General features: G+C 39.0%; 1 protein-coding gene across 2 annotated transcripts; it reads right to left on the reverse strand.

The window, feature by feature from the left end:
- Positions 1 to 697: 697 nt before the first annotated feature.
- On the reverse strand, positions 698 to 22,397 carry wnt3a (wingless-type MMTV integration site family, member 3A). Of its 2 annotated transcripts, XR_006926088.1 has the most exons (5): positions 22,176 to 22,397; positions 12,060 to 12,301; positions 4,487 to 4,752; positions 2,548 to 4,351; positions 698 to 715 (listed from the first exon to the last, which is right to left on the reverse strand). XR_006926088.1 is itself a non-coding variant. In XM_046851314.1 (4 exons), the coding sequence occupies exons 1-4, from the start codon at positions 22,250 to 22,252 to the stop codon at positions 3,872 to 3,874; spliced, it is 1,065 nt and encodes a 354-aa protein (XP_046707270.1). In that variant the 5' UTR covers positions 22,253 to 22,397; the 3' UTR covers positions 2,119 to 3,871. The 2 variants fall into 2 exon arrangements, 1 of the variants encoding a protein (XP_046707270.1); XM_046851314.1 differs by lacking the exon at positions 698 to 715 and having other exon boundaries at positions 2,119 to 4,351.
- Positions 22,398 to 23,689: the final 1,292 nt, after the last annotated feature.

The following is a 23,689-nucleotide window of genomic DNA, read 5'->3' on the forward strand; positions in this document are numbered from 1 at the left end:
GAAATTCAATAAAATAAAAAAATAAAAAAAACAAATATTAGAGAATTTTTGGTATACATTTATTGAGTTATGGGGTTAATATTATTATTAATATATACCTCATGGAGAAGAAGGTCAGAGTCAGCAGCAGACACTGAGGTAAACATCACATACTACTCTTCCAACCAACACACAGACACACACACACACACACACACACACACACACACACACACACACACACACACACACACAAATTTAAGCTGTAATAAATAATCGTGAAAGAAAAAAGTGGACTAAAAACTTTAGGATTCACACACACACACACACACACACACACACACATAATAATAATAATAATAATAATAATAATAATAATAATACTAATAATAATAATAATAATTATTATAATAATAACAATAATCATCTTGGGAATTCCAGTGTGATATTTATGCATTTTCTTTTTTATATATATTTGATATTTACACAAAGATTATTATTATTATTATTATTATTATTATTATTATTATTATTATTATTATTATTATTATTATTATTATTATTATTTATATAATGGTAAATGATGGGCAGTCAATTTAAAACACTGATTTTATTATTTTTCTCTGCTGAAAAGCTGAATTAGTAAAAGAAAACTTCACATTTTAGTTCAGATTTATATCTACATAGAATCTTTCACAGAAAGAACACAGACACACACACACACACACACACACACCTTTTAGCATATAGCAATATCTAAAGTTAAATGTACAGGTCTGTTACAGTGCTGCGTCTCACTGCTCAATGCTAACGCACATGGCTGAGTGAATTAGCTTAGCATCGGGAGCTGCGTTGTGAGCGTTTAAAAGTGAAATCTCACACTTCACTACTCTGGGAGTGACTATGGCGCTGTTCCCAGGACATAACGGTGGGGTTTATTGCTTGATTCTGACTTTATCGTGCGACAAATACAAAAGAATCAAAACAGGACATAAAAGATAAAACACAAGTGTGTGCTGGATCAAGTGCTATTCTGTGTGTTGTAGAGTAAATAACCATTTTGTAGCCATTTTGTTTTAATAAACAGTAGTGCAGTTATCATCATCTTATATTTTTATTTAGTTTTTATTCATTTCAGTCATTTCAGTTCTGTTGTGTTGCATCCGATTACTTTCAAAGGAGAAGAAAAATATTTTTCTTAGTCTGTATTTTCTATACCCATTTTTTCAGGCTATTAGAGATTAGGTATTAGAGAACGGTTTTGAAAAAAAGTTCAAAATATTTAATCGTGATTAATCGCATGATTGTCATGAGTTAAATTGCGATAAATCGCAACCTAATCGCACAGTTGTATCTGTTCGAAATGTACCTTAAATTGATAATTTTCACATTTTTATTACTCTAATCAATATGTACATGGATAAATATGATGCTTTATGCAAATGTATGTTTAGAATTAATTAAACCAAACTCAACATAGAGCATGAAAACAAAAGATTTTTGTAAATGTTTTAAAGTAATTATGAAAAAAAATCATCATGACAACAAATTAAACTTTTGCTATGTTTCCACACGGACGGTTTTAATTGCCGGATGTGTGCGTCATGGCGGATTTTGGTGCTGATGAGAATAAGTGAATGAAAATGTCTGAGTAAAAAAGGACTTTGTGTATAAATGTGTGTTGCATTGAATGTTTTAATTTCGCCTCTTATATATATATATATATATATATATATATATATATATATATATATATATATATATATATATATATGTTAATAAAATCAGTGCCATTGATACATAATTTTTCCCAGGCTTTAAAGGCAGTTATACTGTATAGATTCCTTTAGTAGCCTTTTAGATGCTTTACAGAAAATCTGGCAACCTCGGAGATGTGAACTAAACACAGCTGCGTAACCCGACTCTGAACACCAGGAAGTTTTTTCTCACATAAACACCGACCTGCAAGGGATGACCAAAAGTGTTGGGACACCTGCCTTTTTCACCCATATGTTGTTCTTCCCCAAACTGTTGCCACAAACTTGGAGACACACAAGTGTATCAGACGTCTTTGGATGCAGAAGCATGAAATTTTCCCTTCACTTGAACTAGGAGACCCAAACGTGTTTGAGCATGACAATGTTCCTAAGCACAAAGCCAGCTCCATGAAGATCTGCTTTCCATGAGGTGAAAGATGTGGAAGATCTCCTGCTCTAGAGATCCAACCCCTATTTAGATGAATGTGAATGCTGACTTCACCTCAGGAAACTGCAACCCTCACCTTCTCACCTACATCAGTACTTGACTTTACTAACACCCTAGTAGCTGAATGAATCTCCACAAAGTCTAGTGGAACATCTTCCCAGAAGAGTGGAGCTCAATATAACAGCAAATTAAATGTGGAATGAGATGTTAAAAAAAGAAGCATATACCAATCTGTTCAGGTGTCCACAAACTTTTGGTCATAGAGTGTATTTCTGAGTGCTGCTACAAATTAAGTATCACATGGAGAGAGGATATTGCTTATGCTAGCAGTGCTTTTATATAAAACCTGTCTCCCTTTCTCACACACACACACACACACACACACACACAATAAAGCATTTTCTATCAAAAATATATATAAAAATATTTGTCACTAAAAATAATAACTTTTCAGCACAGACTCGATTTTCATAGTGCCACAGAGTTCAGTACAACGCTAGTTCTAATCTCTTATTCAATACATTGTTAGGAATTATGCTATTGCTATGTCGATAGCAACAAGTCATGCTAGTCCTGCTAGTAATCACGCGTCACACTACATGCTCACGATACAATACACAAACCTCAATTACTTTCTTTCTAAATAATCGATGTAGCTCTCTATATGTATATATACTATCTAGTTTAGTGTTAAAAGTGTAAACTAGCCGAACCGAGTGCTAATAGCCAAGTGCTAGTGTGCTAGTAGCAAGTCTCTTTGCTGGCATACACGATCGATACAGCACTTATTATTAAAAAAAAAAAAACACACAATTCTGTTGGAGGAGCAATTCAAAAAGCTAATAAAGCGCTATCAATGCTTAAGATTGTAAGCAAAGACGATAAGCTAGCATGTCTCCAAGGGGACGAGTGTTTCGGCAGGTGCCACGTGCCCCTACAAAGCCTCTTTTATTTATTCCCACTATAATCGCAGAAGTCTCCAGATAAAGGAGATGTAAGACCTCGAGTCTTTCTCATCCCTCTGAGAGGTAAACTAGTGAATCGTCCTCACAATGCTGCGCTAGTTTCTTTGAGAAGGGAACGTGAGACCCTTTTCAAATGGGTCCCTTTGTCATGTAAGGTCTTTTAATGTCTCCGAAACAAGCTGCCTGTTCAGTAATGTGTAATAGGACACGCCCCCTTTTCAGTGCTAAATCTACAACGACCTTCAGTTCGACCTTTTCCTTTAATCTGTAATGTGCGGAACGATGACACGGGTCAGTTTTTTGGAAGACAGCGTTAATCCAGAGGGGGGTTTCCACAAAAGGTTCTGGAAGTTGGTTGGTAGTGCTCCTCAGGTCCCTGGTGGTCCTGATTTTACCAAGTGACAAGTTTCTTTGGGTTAAAACTGGGAGTTTAAGACTAAAATAAAGTACCAAGGTGATAAAACTTGATAGTGTAAATAGTAAACCCTGGCTTCTAGGCAACATGACAGACATCCATTAAGGTGTCTCTGTACAGGACCTTGCCTCATAATTTCACTGGTTCCTTAACAATTCACAATGTGATTATTATATTATCTCTGCTTTGGATGAGCTTAGCCAATCAGATATTAGATTACATTTTTGCATCCAGTTGTCAGTCAGTAAAGTCAGGGCACTGTGGTTTCCAGGGACATTTCAGCAGGTTTGGTCCTCACTAATCGAAGTTATTTGCATGTGTGGACATCGTAGACACGCAGACACTCCTGACAGCTGACGTAGCAGCACCAGTGGAAGACGCAGTGACACTTCTCTTTGCGTCTCTCCGTCCTGGTGTTGTGTCCTCGTCCACAGCAGAGCAGCTCGCAGCCGTCGATGCCGTGCGACGTCAGGTTACACGTTCGATCCCTCGTCCCGAACGAACCTGTCTCCATGTTGGGCTCACAGAAATTGGGCGAATTCTCATAGTAAATAAGGTCTGTCTCCGTCGGCGGTTTAAAGAAAGTAAATTTGGGTCGCAGGGTTTCGACCCAGCCGCGAGACTCCCTGTGTTTCTCCACCACCATCTCAGAAGCGCTGTCGTATTTGTCCTTCATGTAATCACCGATTTTGTGAAAGTCTGGCTGTGAAAACCAGCATGTCTTCACCTCGCAGCTTCCTGACAGGCCATGACATTTACACTTCAGGTACATGTGCTCGGTGATGGACTGTGGGGAGACGACAATGAGAAGTAAGGTTAGCGTTAATAATGTCTAATAATGTCAGTAGTAAAATATATTCATTAAAATGGTATTTAATAGTATTTTAGTATTTAGTAAAGTATTTTAGCTGTAAAAACTCACCATCCTGCCTGCCTCGTTGTTGTGGCGGTTCATGGCCGATCGGGCATCAGGTCGGTTCTCACGTGCATCAGCGAATTCCCGTGACACCATGTTCCCAAAGTTGATGTCCTCACTGCAACCACCCCACTTCCAACCCTCCCCTGATGGAGCTTTACGTATCATATCACAGCCACAGATTGTAGCTGAACCATCAGCACAACCTCGAGTCACGGCAAACGCTATTCCTGCAGAAGCAATGGCATGAACGAACGCTGCCTCCCTTGTGGCTGTGGAACAAAATAAATTGGGACAAGCAATTATAATCAGTAGTAAAAATGGGGTTAGTAGTACAGTATATTCAGTATGATGGTAGTCAGTAGTTTAGTACATTATTAAAAGGATAGTCAGTACTATATTTAGTAAAACTATACTCATTAGTAAGATTCCATACAGTGTTGGTCAGTATTAAAGTGGCTTTAGTATAATCATACTTTATAGAATAATGGGTTTATTATTATAGTATATATGTTTTAGTGGTAGCAAGTAGTTTATTATATTCAGTACAATGGCACTTAGTAGTAAAGTATATTCAGATAAATGCTAGTAAGTAATAAAGTATAGCCAGTAAAATAGTAGTCAGTAGTATAGTGTGTTCAGTTCACTGACCGTCAGTAATAAAGTATATTTAGTACAGATATGAGATATATTAAAACAACCTCATATGAGGTCAAAAGAGGAATTTGTTCAATTTAAACCTGTGAGGCTCTGTGTATGGTAATGTTAGCATGAGACTGTTAGCATGGCAGAGAGACGAGTCATTGAGGATCAAGCACATCCTCCTAAATAACGGGTAAACACACTCGCACCACAGACCTGTAATTACACAGGCTTGAATAAGCAGTTCAAAACTGAAGTACACCATGAAGCATCATGTGTTCCTTACTCAACAGCCCATTGTTTTATTCAGAGCAACCACAATTTCAAGAAAAGAAAAGAAAAGAAAAGAAAAACAAATAATCAGTTATAAAACACAAGAGCTGCTGATATTATACACAGAATCACTTTCTAACAGTGATAAAACCTGCAGCAGGAGCATGTGATAAATCCACTGAAGTCTTGTGCGGTCTTGTATGGCAATGTGTGTGTGTGTGTGTGTGTGTGTGTGTGTGTGTGGGTAGAAATATAAATTAAGCCATTCTCTCTCGGCAGGTTTGAACTAGTTAGAGAAATTAAAGGTGCGGAAAATTATGTTGCAACCGACTTTTGACTCCAAACCGCAGAGTGAAAGAACTTGAAATGAGCCTTCGATGTCTTGGCATATTAACCACTGTCAACTTTTCAGCCATAAAATGTTTTATTGCAAAAGCTACGGGATCTTTTTTCTGCAGGCACTCCTAAAAGTTCATGTGAGCTCATGTTAATGTAGTGAAAAAAGCAACATGTGGTTTAAAATGTTACTACATCACATTAGAAAGGAATATGACCCCCGTAACCGACTCGCTGGTTGACTGATTAGGAGTTAGCAAAGTCTAATTTAAATTTACAAAAACAACTGTTCACCGTATGAGGTACATCTACTGACTGGTAGATTTTTTAGCAGACTAAAAAAATATATATAGTATCAAAATATAAAAAAGAGCACTAAAATAGGATATAGAATAATAATAAAAAAAGATTTTAAACAGGAAGTCGCATTTATATACTGGGATGCAAAAAGAGTATAATTAGCATAGCATAGCGTGTGAGATTTGCACACTACATAAATTCACACACCCATATCCATTTCAAGTTTATACTTCCAAGGAAATGATGAAAACATTTGATGATGTATCCTGTGGTCATCCAGTGAAATGCTCCCTAAAACAAGCTGCTACAGTAGCAGCTTGTTAGTAGTAAACATTAGCAGTGGGAAAATTACATTGTTCTGTTGACTCAGATCTTTGAATCTTATTTAGCAAAATAAACAAGTTTTTATTTAAGACATTTTGCTCATTTCAATTACATTTTTGCATATTTAGAAGTTCAACTTCACCAACACATCTTCTAACACACACACACTGATGTTTCATGATCCAAAGAAGGAGTATCTAATAACATTGTTAAGAAAACAGAAATGACCTGTACCAGAGCAAACCGCTGGTCTCTTATGAGCCGTTATACCTAGGTTGAGCAAAAGGTGCAGGCTAATTGTTGGTACCTAGAATAATGAAGACTACAGTAGGTAGATATGGAATGTTTTGGTGAACTGGGATATTTGGATGCTGTCGTTCACTAAAGTTTTTCGACTAAGTAGGATGGAGCTTTATGTCTCAGGGATCCCTTATGTCTGTGTTAACTTCTTGATCTTGCTTTTGGTTACCGATACCAGTGTTCCTGTCCTTTTATTCTCTCTGGACCTGTCTGATTCATCTTGACACTTTACCTCTAGATGAAGTCTAGTCTAGACCAGTCTTTGCTGCTGAGTATGGTTCCACATGAACAGCCTAAAGATCCGAGGTTCCTGGTGTTTGAACTCAAAAACCATGATGATGGATTTAGACTGTAATCAATGTAAAAACAGCTACAATGGTTTAGGTCTGCAATCATTATGGACAGGTTTTACACTCAAGTCTTTTTTAGTGAATAGGTGAAAACCTCAACAATGTTGGAACTGTAATGAATTGACATTCACTGTTGAGGGTTCTTTTCAGAGTCTGGTTCCTCTCAAGGTTTCTTCCTCATACCATCTCAGGGAGTTTTTCCTTCACCACAGTCACCACTGACTCACTCATTAGGAATAAACATATAGGGACTAATTTATGATGATAAAATGTATATTTGTGTTGATTTATGTTGTGTTGTCCTGATATGCACAACGGGTTTCTTTTATAACATGGGTCTCCAATAGACCTGGCGAAGAAACCTGAAAAGGTTTCATCACCTCCAGAATCTCTTCATTGCTCTAAATCTTTCATTCTTTTTCATTTCCAGTCCAGAGCCTGGTCAGGTTTTAAGTTAAAAAACAAACGATGTTGCACATACACTGCCAATACAATGAAACGACTTGAAAGTCCTGAGTCATTTACAAGATTGATGATTGCTCATAAAGAATTCATCACACACACACACACACACACACACACACACACACACACTATTTATTATTCTTGCCATAGCTTGGGGAAGTAAAGAATTAAAATATTTGGATTTTATTCTTTAAATTTCACATTTGACACAGTGTAGTGTACTCACAATGTTCCACTTCAATAGTTAAATAAGCATTTCCAGATAACCATTAGCAGTAAACATTACTTATTAGTAAAGCATTCTGTCACTTGTAGTGTGTGTGTGTGTGTGTGTGTGTGTGTGTGTGTGTGTGTGTGTGTGTGTGTGTGTGTGTGTCTGAAAACATAGCCACTCCTTTCACTATAAAACACCCACTTTTTATGATCAGGAAGCCTGTATAATCTGTGTGCGTGTGTGTGTGTGTGTGTGTGTGTGTGTGTGTGTGTGTGTGTGTGTGTGTTTTCTTTTTCTTATGGCTGCTGGACAAAAACACAGCAGAAATGAGAGATGGAGGGATGTAGGTGAAGGAGAGAAGATTATCTGCCACATGGTAATTCATGTTGTTTAAGAGAAAAGAAGCTCTCAGTCATTTGTACTTTAGCTGATAAAAGGATGCAGTGAATTAGTGACTAGAATCTTCCCGAGTTTATTCTCATTTTATTTGTAATATTTTGAATTATCATATGAAATTAGTAAGCTGTACTTCTTTTACGTTTTATTCTTCCCTTTAACAACTAGCAAGAATGAGTTAGCATGTAAAAAAATTCTTTGGAAATCTACTCTGGTCCCGTACATCATGAGACCTCTCAGAGATGTGTGACGGTTTTTTTACCCCCTTTGCCTCACACCTACTACCCACCCTTCCACCCCGGGGGCATTTTTTCAGTTCCCCGTTGAGCTTCTACTGTCACGGCGTGTTAGAGCCACAAAAGGCCTGCGGTGTTTTAGATGAAATTTGCCCCGGTGATTAGCGACCACCGCGCTAAGTCCTAGCAACAGGGCAAAAATGCAGACAGGGGGAATTTCCCATTGAAACACTTTAATAAAACAATCTAAAGGCCGTGTGAACAGTAAAACGAGCTCAGCAGGTGTGGGGCTAAAGATCTGTCTATCAAATCAGGGACACATCTTCTCTTTCTCATCTTAAAAAGCAATTTTATGATCTTCAGAATTAATTTTATTTTATTCCCAAATGACTGATTTATTTTTAGATACAACAATTCAATGTCTGAAAACATGTCAGTTTCATAAAGTCATAGGTTGTAACCCCTCACCTATAGCATTATGGGAATCATTAATATAGCTGCTTTGCTTTGAAATTCTTATATGCAGTAGACTGTGTACCACAAAGTCCATATGTAAATTATTTGGTTAAATATTTGATATTATAAAAGGATTTAATGCCACATCAACACAACTTTGCGATCTAATTTCCTGAAATGTCTCTACAGAAATGAGATGTGAATTAATTGGCCTTTATTTAGGGAGTGATTGTCATTATTTTTGTCTTTATTAGCTACTTTATTATCCAAGGAAATCTTGATGGTTTGGTCTTGTTCCCACTGACACGCTTTTGTGGGTGTTTGTGTTGAGATTTTTGTTAGCTCAGGTAACATTACATTAGAGTGTCTTTCAGAGTGTTGATGAATGCTCTCTAGAAAGTGTAGAAAGTCCGGCTTCTAGGGATGTGTCTTGTTTTACTGTAGCAGCTCTTTAGGACTAACTATGTGTGTGTGTGTGTGTGTGTGTGTGTGTGTGTGTGTGTGTGTGTGTGTGTGTATATAGGGCTGTGTTTATACCTACACTTCATAGTTCGGTGGAGAATCAGTGGTTGGAGATTATTGATTAGAAAGAGGGTAGGATTTGTGTGAGTTTAGTTTTGAGAGAGGGTTTTATCATCATGGCCTATTCAGTACTTAAGGTGATGCATTATGTGACATGGACTCTTGTTAAACTCTTCAGTGTTCTTCTGTTAGCTAATTCTGTAAGCTTCTGTCAGCTATTTGTTTTTGATTGACTGAGATGTTATCTATTGAATTATTTAATCTATCTGACTATTGTTCAAATTAAATAATTAAACACTGGGAATCAAATAACACTGTCTCATGGGAAGTTAATCACATTTCATGGGGATCTTTCCCAAAATCTTCTGTAGGGCTTCACAGGCCAGCCCTTATTAGGATTTAGGGCTTAGGGCTTGTAGTTGGTGTTAGCCTTTGTCTATTAGCGTCCTCTATAAATGTATGATCTAAAGAGGCTGATTGTTGGTATTGAGACAGAACCAGAAAAGGCACCACGGAATCCTCTGTTCCATTCAGACTCACACAAAACAAACTATCTAATACACACACACACACACACACACACACACACACACACACACTCTTCAAAGAAAAGAATAAACCAGCTTCTCTTTCTGTCTTCTTAGACTGTTAGTTATAATTTCTGAGGGACCTCATTTCCTCTAATCCAAACTACTCTGTCTGAGGTAATTGTTCAATAAAACATTTAGAGCTAAGGTAAATATTGCATAATATTTATATAATATATATAACTGTGATAAATAGTATGACTGTAACTGAGATAAATATTATTATATCATATGGCCACAATTGTGCTAAATATTAAATAATGAGTGTTACTTAGGTGAAATATTGTATAATTTTGACAATAACTGTGCTAAATACTTAATATTGTGACTATAACTGAGGTAAATATTGTATAATATGACCACAACCGTGCTAAATATTAAAGAATATGACTGTATTTTAGGTCAATATTTATAATATGATTATAACTGGGGTAAATATTGTATAATATGACTATAACTGAGGTAAATATTGTATAATATGACTATAACTGAGGTAAATATTGTATAATATGATTATAACTGAGGTAAATATTGTATAATATGACTATAACTGAGGTAAATATTGTATAATATGACTATAACTCAGGTAAATATTGTATAATATGACTATAACTGAGGTAAATATTGTATAATATGACCACAACCGTGCTAAATATTAAAGAATATGACTGTATTTTAGGTCAATATTTATAATATGATTATAACTGAGGTAAATATTGTATAATATGACTATAACTGAGGTAAATATTGTATAATATGACTATAACTGAGGTGAATACTGTATAATATGACTTATAGCTGAGGTAAATATTGTATAATATGACTATAACTGAGGTAAATATTGCATAATATGACTATAGCTGAGGTAAATATTGTATAATATGACTATAACTGAGGTAAATATTGTATAATATGACTATAGGTGAGGTAAATGCTGTATAATATGTCTATAACGGAGGTAAATATTGTATAATATGACAAACGGAGGTAAATATTGTATAATATGACTATAACTGAGGTAAATATTGTATAATATGACTACAGCTGAGGTAAATATTGTATAATATGTCTACAGCTGAGGTAAATATTGTATAATATGATTATAGCTGAGGTAAATATTGTATAATATGATTATAGCTGAGGTAAATATTGTATAATATTACTATAACTGAGGTAAATATTGTATAATATGACTATAGCTGAGGTAAATATTGTATAATATGACTATAACTGGGGTAAATGTTGTATAATTTGGCAATATTGTAGAATATTACTAAACATGAAATATGACTTTCGCTGGGGTATAGATTGTGTCATATAACATATGTCATTTTATGTAAATATTCTATAGTATGACTATATATGAGATAAATATTGTATAATACACTGTAAATGTGCTAAATATTAAATATTGTGAATATTGCTGGGGTAAATGTTGTGTTATATCACCACAACTTATTATTATTTAACTATGCTAAATTAGTAAAGAATATGACTGTATTTTAGGTAAATATTGTGTAATATGACCCTAGCTGAGATTAATATTGTATATGACAAAAACATATATTTAACATATACATATATTGTATGAGGAAGATTTTAAGTTTTAAGGTAAATATTACATTAACTAACTATAGTTAAGGTAATAAGGTATTTATTACACACACACACACACACACACACACACACACACACACACACACACAGATGTATGTGTAAAAAACTTTTGTTGCAAAGTAGGTATGGGGTTTAATCAAGGTTTGGAAAATCCTGTGTGTCTAAACCCTAATGATTAAAAGCCATAGAAGAAACCTTCACCAGCGTGATGGATGGATTGTTTTAGAATATACAACAGATTATCCTTAACCACTGTGTGTGTGTGTGTGTGTGTGTGTGTGTGTGTGTGTGTGTGTGTGTGTGATCTTAGTTACATAAAGAGAGTTTGGGATATACGTTAAGGCAGTGATGAGTGAATTGGTGCAGGGGGAGGGCAGGGAATTCCCTTCACAAAACAAACACACACACAGACACAGACACACAAACTTACTGTTGGGCACACGCTTTTAATCAACACTAACCCAGCGAACCTATTTTAAGATTCCAAAATTCCAAACAATGTGACTCATGCACCTTAACCATAATGTTTATAGACATAATATGTATATAAAGGTCCTGTACCTTTATCTAGAACAGGACCAAAGATGGAGAGTGTGTCATTGAGAGTAGTGCAGTTCCATCGACGTCCACGGAACTGATGTTGACACTCACGGATAGCGATGCTGAGGCCGTGCACCACGCTGGGCATCACCTCGGCAAAATTCCTGCAGAACCGCAGCTGCTTCGGGACTAAACCCGGGATGGAGCTGCACAAAACTGGCTGGGACGCTACAGATGAGTACTGATGACCCACCGCTAATGACCTGCACAGAGAGACACATTTCAATAGTGGTTCATCAACTTCTAATAGCATTAAACAAACCAAGTATGGAAACGTTTAATTATGTGTAATCTGTTAAAGGTAAGTGATTTCAGACAATCAAATGATTTTTAAAGTCAGGTTTACAGAACAGGTTGTGCAAATGCTTCACTGTGCATCAGAATTAAACAATTTTTTTTTAAACAGAATTATGTGACTTGGAGAACAACCTACATTATGTTTGTTTCAAATAAAGAAACTTAAAGTGAACTCTAAAATCCTTATGTAACAGAGCACCTGACACATGTTGTCTTATCCTTTCTAGAACTGAATTCTGCCTTCATAGGCATGTCTTGGCCTACCATAGCAGCTTGTTAGCCGTAAACATTGTTTGTGAGTGTGTCTTGGTGGTGTTTCTGATGCTTTTCCTTTTTCGAAACATTACTTGGAGTAATAACAGTTATTCATTTGGAAAGGGACGGAATTTGAGGAAGTTGACTTCCATGTCATGTGACGTTTCTCATTATTTTTGGGTTTCTTTATTTCTTTCGGTTCGACTTTCTGTATAGTATACAAAGATATATGAGTCACTGCACACACACAAGCTTCGGTATGAGTTTTATATGAATGGTGCACGCCCTCAAAAGTGTGCAGGTGAGGTGGGGATAATTAAAGACACACACACACACACACACACACACACACACACACACACACACACACACACAGCTCTCAGGTAGAGCAGGTGGATCAGGTATATTTCTGTTGAAGCTAAATTAACCCACTTATCTGTCAAAGCTCATTAAGTCACTCACATGTTTATGTTTCTTTGTAGCTCTCAGTGATACCTGGATCATGTTCTACACTCACAAGAAAGGAATGACACTCACTACTTCTGTTCAGAGCAGCTTCAGATTGCACCATAAACCTTCTGCCTGATGCCACTAGGCCATAAATCAAAGTTTATCTTGCTCGAAGCTTGAGGAAACCGTGGACTATCATCTAACTTAGCACTTCCTCCAAGACCCCTGAAGTCAGCATTATACCAATATCTAGTGTGACTCACAGTTGAAAATCTCTTTCTTATAGAGCTGTCTCTCTTCCAGTAGTGAACAGAGATCTGTTGCTTTTTCTTTTAATGGACAATAAGTTCAACAGAAAGAAATTTCAATACAGTTTGGATTTTCTCCATGTTGTAGGTTAGTTGTTCTCCATTATGTAGGCTAAATGTTTTCTCTATGTAGTAGGCTAGACACCCTCCATTGAGTAAAATGCTGTTCTCCAATTAGTAGGCTAGCTGTTCTCCATGTAGTATCATGTTTTCTATGTATGTATGTATGTATGTATGTATGTATGTATGTGTATGTATGTATGTATGTATCTATCTATCTATCTGTCTATCTATCTATCTATCTATCTATCTATCTATCTATCTATCTATCTATCTATCTATCTATCTATCTATCTATCTATGTTTAATGTAGTGGAGTTTTCACCTTTTTGCCTTGAGCAAGAGATTAAGAAGTCATTGAGAGTCAAAAGATATCTCTATGTTCTTCACCAATTTAACATTATATAGCCTACACACACACACACACACACACACACACACACACACACACACACACACATATATATATACAATCACACACTCACACACTTGCACTGCTGTACCTCAGAAGATAAATAGCTGGAGGTAACGGCCTGCCGCACATTCCTTTTCCAAAACACACTCTTCTTGATGTCAAAATCAGAGTGTATGTGTGTGTGTTTTGTGTTGTGTTGTGTTGTGTATATCCTCAGGGCTCGGGGCAGAAGCGTTTAATCCCGAGCGGCTCGTGCACAGGCTTGCTGAGATATGCATCAAAAAAAGAATGGGACACTGGATACACAGCAGATGAAAAGAAAAGAGCAGAGAAACGTATAGAAGAACAGAGGGATGGAGTGTGTGGGGAACGCTAAATGGGGTGTGTGTATCAGCGCTTGGTTTTTTTTGGCTAGTTAATAAGTGTGGATTAGGAGATTTGGACAGGAGACACGAGGGGACGTCAGACTGAGGGGTTTAACATCACTGAGAGAGAGAGACATTTCCCTGTCTGTCTATTACCTGCATAAAGTTATTGATATTCTCTGAAATGAGGAGAATTTAAACAAAAAAATTATGGATTCTACGTGTTCCTCTGATCTGGTGGCACAGGGCTTACAGAATACCCCTAAAATATCAAAATATCACCGCTTGATGACTTATAAAATACCCTCCACTCCACTCTACTCTACTGTAGTTTGCTCTACTATATTCTACTTCATTCTACTCTAATCTATTCAACACTACTTTGTTCTCCTTAACTCTGCTCCACTACTCTAATTCATTCTGCTCCACTCTACTCTAAATCTCTCCTCTACTTCACTGCACTACTCTTCTCCAATCTACCCTACTCTACTCTACTCTACTCTACTCTACTCTACTCTACTCTACTCTACTCTACTCTATTCTACTCTACTCTACTCTTCTCCAATCTACCCTACTCTACTCTACTCTACTCTACTCTACTCTACTCTACTCTACTCTACTCTTTTCCAATCTACCCTACTCTACTCTACTCTTCTCCAATCTACTCTCTGCACAAGATCCTCGTAAGCTTCACAACATCTTCCTTATTTAACCCCCCTGCTGCACCTGCTCCATCCTCCCTGACTGCTAATGACTTTGCCTCCTTCTATGATGAGAAGATTAAGAAAATCTGCCAGACCTTCACTTCCTCTACAACAATGACTACACAACACAGCCAACAATCCACTACGTCTCTGTTAAGGCTTCTCAACCTTAACAGAAGATGAGATACTGCAAGTCATCCGATCTTGCAATCCCACCACCTGTCCTCTTGATCCAATCCCTTCAACTACGCTCCAGACCATCACGCAAGATCTTCTGCCCTTCATCTCCACAATCATCAATGGGTCATTAACATCTGGCTATGTACCAACTACCTTCAAGCAAGCAAGGGTCATTCCCATCTTGAAGAAACCTGCTCTGGATCCATCAGACATCAACAACTACAGACCGGTATCACTTCTCTCTTTTTTTCTAAATCTCTGGAACGCACTGTTTTTAACCAACTGTCTGTCTATCTCTCACAGAACAACCTCCATGATCCGAACAAGTCTGGGTTCAAAGCAGCACATTCCACAGAGACGGCCCTTTTGGCTGTTTCTGAGAAACTGCATGCTGCTCGGTCAGCCAAGCTGTCATCTGTACTTATCTTCTTGGACCTTTCAGCAGCATTTGACACAGTCAACCACAAGACACTTTTGTCAACCCTCAAGAGCCTTGGTATTTGCGGAACAGCATGGGAATGGTTTGCTTCCTACCTGGAAGGTCGCTCATACCAGGTAACATGGAGGGGATCCACATCTGCCCCGTGCAGACTCACCACTGGTGTCCCACAAGGCTCTGTACTTGGTCCCCTCCTTTTCTCCTTCTATACCCATTCCATTGGTGAAGTCATATCCTCACATGGGTTTTCTTATCACTGCTATGCAGATGACACTCAACTCATCCCTCCATCAGATACCACAGCTTCCGCTCGGATCTCAGCATGCTTGTCAGACATATCTTCATGGATTAGTGCTCACCAACTAAAACTCAACCCCAGCAAAACAGAACTGCTGGTCATCCCAGGTGATTCATCTCCAGGTCAAGATCTCCAAATAACACTTCATGACTCTCTGCTCTCCCCTTCAGCCACTGCTCGTAACCTTGGGGTAACTATGGACAATGAACTGTCTTTCTTTCCACATGTCGCTAATGTTGCTCGTTCTTGTTGATTTCTTCTCTATAACATCCGAAGGATTCGACCATTTCTGTCCATACAGGCTGCCCAGGTGCTTGTTCAGTCTCTTGTCAATTCAAGACTTGACTACTGCAACTCTCTGCTGGCAGGTCTTCCCCTGAACGCTATTCGTCCACTGCAAATGATCCAAAACGCAGCTGCACGACTTGTGTTCAATCAGCCCAAGTTTTCCCACACCACCCCACTGCTGCGCTTCCTTCACTGGCTTCTAGTAGCTGCACGTATCAGATTCAAAACACTGATGCTTGCCTACAAGGCCAAAAATGGACCAGCACCATCTTACCTCAGTGACCTCATCACATCTCGCACTGCACCACGCTGTCTGAGATCCTCCAGCACTGCTCGACTGGTACCACCTTCTCTCAGAATGAGAGGTAAGTATACTTCAAGGCTCTTCTCTGTTCTGGCACCTAGGTGGTGGAATGAACTTCCCCTAGATCTTCAAGCGACGACTGAAGACCTACCTCTTCCTGAAATACCTAAATTAGCACTTTCCAAGTTTGTAGAATTCTAATTATATTTATATTAAGTTTGTAATCTTGGGTACCAGTGTAGATTTATTCATTACTAGAGATTTAAAGCACTTTTGTACGTCGCTCTGGATAACAGCGTCTGCTAAATGCCGCAAATGTAATGTAATGTAATGTACTCTACTTTACTCTACTCTACTCTTCTCCAATCTATTCTACTCTACTCTACTCTACTCTACTCTACTCTACTCTTCTCCAATCTATTCTACTCTACTCTACTCTACTCTACTCTACTCTTGTCCAATCTATTCTACTCTACTCTACTCTACTCTACTCTTCAATCTACTCTCCAATCTATTCTAATCTACTCTACTCTACTCTACTCTTCTTCAATCTATTCTACTCTCTACTCTACTCTACTCTCTACTCTACTCTACTCTTGTCCAATCTATTCTACTCTACTCTACTCTACTTCAATCTATTTTACTCTACTCTACTCTACTCCAATCTATTTTACTCTAGTCTACTCTACTTTACTCTACTCTACTCCAATCTATTCTACTTTACTCTTGTCCAATCTATTTTACTCTACTCTACTTTACTCTACTCTACTCTACTCCACAACACATAGTCTCCACACAACACCACATCCACTCCACTCTACCCCACACCATGTCCACTCCACTTCTCTCCACCCCACACCACATCCACTCAGCTCTACTCTACTCTACTCTACTCCACTCAACTCCACACTACGTCTACTCCACTCCACACCATGTTCACTCCGCTCTACTTTACTCTACTCTACACCACTCTACTCTACAAGAAATATGATGTCGTTACAGCTTCATGCTTTTGTAACATCTAGATTAGACTACTGTAACGCTTTACTGTCTGGGTGTTGGAATACGTGCAGAAATAAGCTTCAGTTAGTTCAGAATGCAGCAGTAAGAGTCCTCACTAGATCTAGAAAATATGAGCACATCATCCCTGTTTTAATCATCTACACTTCTCCCAATTATATCTCACACTGATTATAAAATACTACTACTGACGTATAAAACACTTAACGCTGCCCCTCTTCCTTCCGCGGATCTTCCCACTTTGTCCTGCCCTGCCTCTGCATGGTGTTCACTTTGATTAGAGGCCACTCTGTGCAGCTGGAGATGTTTCTTATCAATACCCTGGAGATCCATGAAATTATGGAGTAAGAACAGGAACTCTGAGGATTTGGATTTGGACTGTAGTTAATATCAACAGTCTGCTTCACTGACTCAGGACTACAGTTTGTATCTGATCTCCATCACTGCACCTCAACATTGTTTATCTGTAATAAATGGACATTCAGTGTCACCCAGATAATGATGAGGTTCCCGCTTGAGTCTGGCTCCTCTCAAGGTTTCTTCCTTATGCTGTCACAGGGTTTCTTTTTTTCTCGCCACAGTCTCCACCAGCTTGTTCATCAGGGACAAACTTACACTTATAAAGAACATCTTATTAATTTTTATCACCACATTATCTGTGTGAAGCTGCTTTGAGAAGCGCAACACAAATAAACATGAATTGAATTGAACACGTCCACCCCAATACTCTACTCTACTCAACACCACATCCACACCACGTCCACTCCACATCCACACCACATCCACACCACGTCTACTCTACTCCACATCATTTTCACTCCGCACAACATCCACTCCACTCAACACCATGTCCACTCCACATCCACAACACATCCACTCCAATCCACACCCCATCCACTCCACACCACATCCACTCCAACCACGTCCACTCCACTCCATACCACATGCACTCCACACCACACCACATGCACTTTACTCCACATCACGTCCACTCCACACCCCATCCACTCCACTCCACACCACGTCACTGCGTCCATGTCACACCACGTCCACACCACATCCACATCCATGCCACACCACATCACATCTGCTCTACTCTGGCCCATGTCCACTCCACTTTACTCTATTCCACACCAGGTCTACTCCACTCCACACTACGTCCACTTCACTTCACACCACATCCACTTTACTCCACTCCACACCACCTCTACTCCAGACCATGCCCACTCTGCTCCAATTTACTGTGGTCTACGTTCACTCCACTTCACTACACACCACATCCACTCCGCTGTCACTCGCTTGTATGACAACAATGTTGAACCGGATCACTATAAACAGTCTCCTCCTTAAACTCGAGTCACCTCTGTGAGTTGTAATGGAGGACTGAACATCGACTTCTCTTCTACCTTCTAAATTTAGAAATACTGTAGCATCATTAGCTCTGTGTGATGATACTCTCCAGGTGGTAATCTGGATGTTTCCAAGATTCTCGGTGTGCTTCCGGCTCCAGGTGATCATGTGAACACGTGACTGGAGATAGATAAACTAATAAACAGTTCCAAGGTCACACATTACTGGATCGACTTTATTACACTGTGTGTGTGTGTGTGTGTGTGTGTGTGTGTGTGTGTGTGTGTGTGTCATGTCTGAGAGAGAATATAAACTGTCATTAAACAACACCACATGATAATTTTATCTGCAGGCGGTAGAATGTCGACTGTCAAACATCGACCTGTCTTTCTATTTACCTGTCTGTCCATTTATCTGCCTCTCCACTCACCTGTCTGTCCATTTATCTGCCTCTCCACTCACCTGTCTGTCCATTTATCTACCTCTCCACTCACCTGTCTGTCCATTCATCTGCCTCTCCACTCACCTGTCTGTCCATTCATCTGCCTCTCCACTCACCTGTCTGTCCATTTATCTATCTGTCCCTCACCTGTCTGTCCATTTATCTACCTCTCCACTCACCTGTCTGTCCATTTATCTGCCTTGCACTCACCTGTCTGTCCATTCATCTATCTGTCCCTCACCTGTCTGTCCATTTATCTATCTGTCCCTCACCTGTCTGTCCACTTATGTGCCTGTCCACTTACCTGTCTGTTTTCCTATTAAATTACCTGTCTGTCTATTTACTTGTCTATTCATATAACTGTCCGTCTATGTATTTGTCAGTTTACTTACCTGTCTGTCTAGTTATCTGTCTGGGCAATTAACTGTCTGTCTATTTACCTTTCTTTCTACTAATTTATCTGTCTATTGACCTGTCTGTCTATTTACCTCTAAGTCTATTTACCTGTCCGTTCATCTACATGTCTGTCTACTTACCTGTCTGTCCATTTACATGTCTGTCTATTTACTCATTGTCTATATACCTGGCTGTCCATTTACCTGTCTGTCTAATTTCTTTTCAGCGACTCACACGAGGTGGGTGATCTTACTTCACCTTCACCTGACATGAGAGAATAAACATGAGACTTGGGGAAAAAGCGTAAAACGTGGGAATAAACGTGAGACGCGAGAGAATAAACGTGAGACTTGTTTGTATAAACATAAGACGTGGGGAAAAAGCATAAAACATGGGAATAAACGTGAGACGCAAGAGAATAAACTTGAGACGTGTGGGAATAAATGTGAGACGTGAGAGAATAAATGTGAGACATGTGGGAATAAACGTGAGACTTGTGGGAATAAACATAAGACGTGGGGGAAAAGCGTAAAACGTGGGAATAAACATGAGACACGAGAGAATAAATGTAAGACATGTGGGAATAAACATGAGATGCAAGAGAATAAACTTGAGACGTGTGAATAAACTTGAGATGTGAGAGCATAAACGTGAGATGTTTGAGAATAAATGTGAGACCTGTAGGAATAAATGTGAGACGTGTGTGAATAAATGTGAGATGCGAGAAAATAAACGTGAGATGTTTGGGAATAAACGTGAGACGTGTGTGAATAAACGTGAGACGTGTGTGAATAAACGTGAGACATGGGAGAATAAGCATGAGATGTGTGGGAATAAACGTGAGACTTGAGGGAATAAACATAAGACCTGTGAGACTAAATATAAGACGTGTGGGAATAAACATGAGACGTGGGAAAAAAGCGTAAAATGTGGGAATATACGTGAGACGTGAGAGAATAAACATGAGACATGTGGGAATAAACATGAGAGCGAGAGAATAAACGTGAGACGTGTGGAAATAAACATGAGACATGAGAGAGTAAACGTGAGACATGTGGTAATAAATGTAAGATGTGTGGGAATAAACATGAGACGTGGGAAAAAAGCGCAAACGTGGGACTAAATGTGAGACGCGAGAGAATAAACGTGAGACGCGAGAGAATAAATGTGAGACATGTGGGAATAAACTTGAGACGTGAGAGACAAAATGTGAGACATGTGGGAATAAACGTGAGACATGTGGGAATAAATTTGAGACGCGAGAGAATAAACGTGAGACATGTGGGAATAAACGTGAAACGTGAGAGAATAAATGTGAGACATGTGGGAATAAATGTGAGACGTGAGAGAATAAATGTGAGACATGTGGGTATAAACGTGAGACATGTGGGAATAAACTTGAGATGCGAGAGAATAAATGTGACACGTGAGAGAATAAACGTGAGACATGTGGGAATAAACGTGAGACGTGAGAGAATAAACGTGAGACATGTGGGAACAAACCTGGGTGTAATGAGGGAAGAATTTTTTACCAGACTGTATTTGATTTCATTTCCCTCTGCAGCAAAAAAAGACTTCACATGAAGCATTAAACACTACAGCAGAAACATAAAGAACTAATCCATGATGTTCTGACTGTCTGGACTGAACTAAATCGATGCACACTGCGAGATCTTGCACATGTGGAGAATCGAATCTTTTTCGAATCTGATTCAGCTCATATGATTCAGTTCATGTGATACGACTAATGTGATACAGTGCACCAGGTTGTGTACGATCAAGTCTCCACAAAGACCTTAATGCCAGGTAACGCAGATCACAGACATCATCCCACAGTCTTCAAAACGTCCTAAATATGACACAATAAAAATCTACAGGGTCCAGAATAAAGCTCCCTGCAGGTACTGAAAAAAACAGCAAGGAATAATAATAATAATAATAATAATAATAATAATAATTACCAGACCTCCACAAACTGACCCTCAAACCATCACAATCTGGCCCTCACACACCCGCAAACTGCATCTTATATCTTAATAAACTGCCCTTTAAAAACCTTACAAACTGCCACTAAAACCTCCACAGACTACCTCTCAGACCAAACCAAAATGTCTCTTAGACCCCCACAAACTGCCTTCAAACCCCCACAAAGTTCATTCCATACCCACACAAACTAACACTTATCCCCAAAAAGTGCCCTTAGATCACTAAAAATGACCCTTATACTTCCACAAACTGCTCCTCATACGCCAACAGACTGCTACTCGTATCCCCATAAACTGGCCCTTAAACACCAACAAGAACCCACTAATACACCAACAAAGTGCCACTAATACCCCACAAACTGCATCTGCCCCTGGACATGACAGAAACGTATGCGTGGAAAGAATTATGAGAACATATTAGTTTTTTATTTCTAAAGAATAATTTAATACAGAATCACACACACACACACACACACACACACACACACACACACACACACACACAAACAGATTAAACTTACCACCATATCGGATAACTTGCTGTAACACGCGGGATCCCGGAGATCAGCAGCAGCAGCAGCCATGTGAGGTGTATCATCCTTAACCAAGTTCCTCCAACACACACTCACACACTCTCACACACACACTGTGTCTAATCCCACAGGCGCACTCGAGTGTGTGTTCCAATCATGGCAGTAATGTGTGTATTCATGTGTGTGTGAGAGAGAAAGAGAAGGAGCACAAAGCAGGTAACAACCAGTACTGACACTGAGAGAGGGAGGGACGAGCTAGCTATACTTATACTGTGTGTGAGAGAGAGAGAGAGAGAGAGAGAGAGAGAGAGAGAGAGAGAGAGAGAGAAAGACGAGTCAGCTACCCCTATACTCAGAAAGATAAATAGATAAAGAGAGAGAGAGAAGAGAGAAAGAGAGAGGTCATCAAGGGGGAAGCTAACTCTGTGACCTTTAGCAGGTGGAGCTCACTGAAGCACTATTTCATCCATCATCATATGTTTCTCATCCTGTTCTTCATAACTTTATACTGTCACCATGAAAGGGTGAAAATTCAGGAGGTCTGTAACACTGTTTAGGTGGTACATGTCCCACAGACCAACAGGAACACCCAAAAGAACATCATGCAGAACATCTCACTTCTCCACCACCTTCCTCCCATAGTGCATCCTGGTGCAAAGTCTTGCTCAGGTAGGCCGCTCCCACACACCCAGCCATATATTTTTAAATGATGTAAAAGCAAGCGTGAATCATTCATACCAGGCCACATTCTTCCATTGCCCCGTGTTCCAGGTCAGATGTTAACGCGTCCAGCTTTGGGTGGTGTTCAGTGTCAACGTGGGCTCTCCGAGACTGCTTCATGTGCAGCAACCTGTGATGCTCTGTATGTTTGGACTCCTTTCTGTTATCAACTTTGTCATCAGTTTGTCCTACAGGAGATCTTCTGACCCTCTATTCTTTTCTTCTTAAAAACCCATGACTCTATCTTCAGGTTCACTGGTTGTTCTCTCCTGGAGCATTTTTGATCAGTACTGACAAAGTCTCCACAGCGTCTGCTGTTCTGGAGAATTTTCCAGCAGCCCAGCCATCTAGACATCACAATTTAGCCCTTGTCAAAGTCACTCAGATGCCTTCACTCCCATTTTTCCTGCTTTCGACACCAGAACTTTTAAGACTTCAGTGTTACCGCTTATAAATGTTTATAACACACACACACACACACACACACACACACACACACACACACACACACACACACACACAGTAACGCATCATCTGAGAACGATGAGGACAATTTAGGGTAAAGACCTCGAAAGATGCATTAAAATATAGAAATGATCTTCTTACTTTCAGCTCCACTGGTGGGAAAACAAAAGAACCTCACTGCAGACTTTAATATTACCAGTCATGGATTTCAGCTCATCGCTAGATGTTCTCAAGCTGACTGTGAGATCTGAAGTCTTTAGTGGGACCTGGGTCATTTTCAGCCTCTTGGACCTGTGAGATCTCTTTACCGTTCTATG

Source organism: Silurus meridionalis, chromosome 6 (genome assembly GCF_014805685.1).
Source record: "Silurus meridionalis isolate SWU-2019-XX chromosome 6, ASM1480568v1, whole genome shotgun sequence".
NCBI classification, from domain to species: Eukaryota; Metazoa; Chordata; class Actinopteri; order Siluriformes; family Siluridae; genus Silurus; species Silurus meridionalis.

What these genes read in the sequence shown, in the direction of transcription:
- wnt3a (XM_046851314.1), bottom strand. Translation starts at nt 22,252, where the DNA reads ATGATACACCTCACATGGCTGCTGCTGCTGCTGATCTCCGGGATCCCG. An exon ending in GCAAGTTATCCGATATGGTG is followed by an intron (nt 12,302 to 22,175) that starts GTAAGTTTAATC and finishes CTCTCTGTGCAG; the next exon opens with GTCATTAGCGGTGGGTCATC. An exon ending in ACAACGAGGCAGGCAGGATG is followed by an intron (nt 4,352 to 4,486) that starts GTGAGTTTTTAC and finishes GTCTCCCCACAG; the next exon opens with TCCATCACCGAGCACATGTA.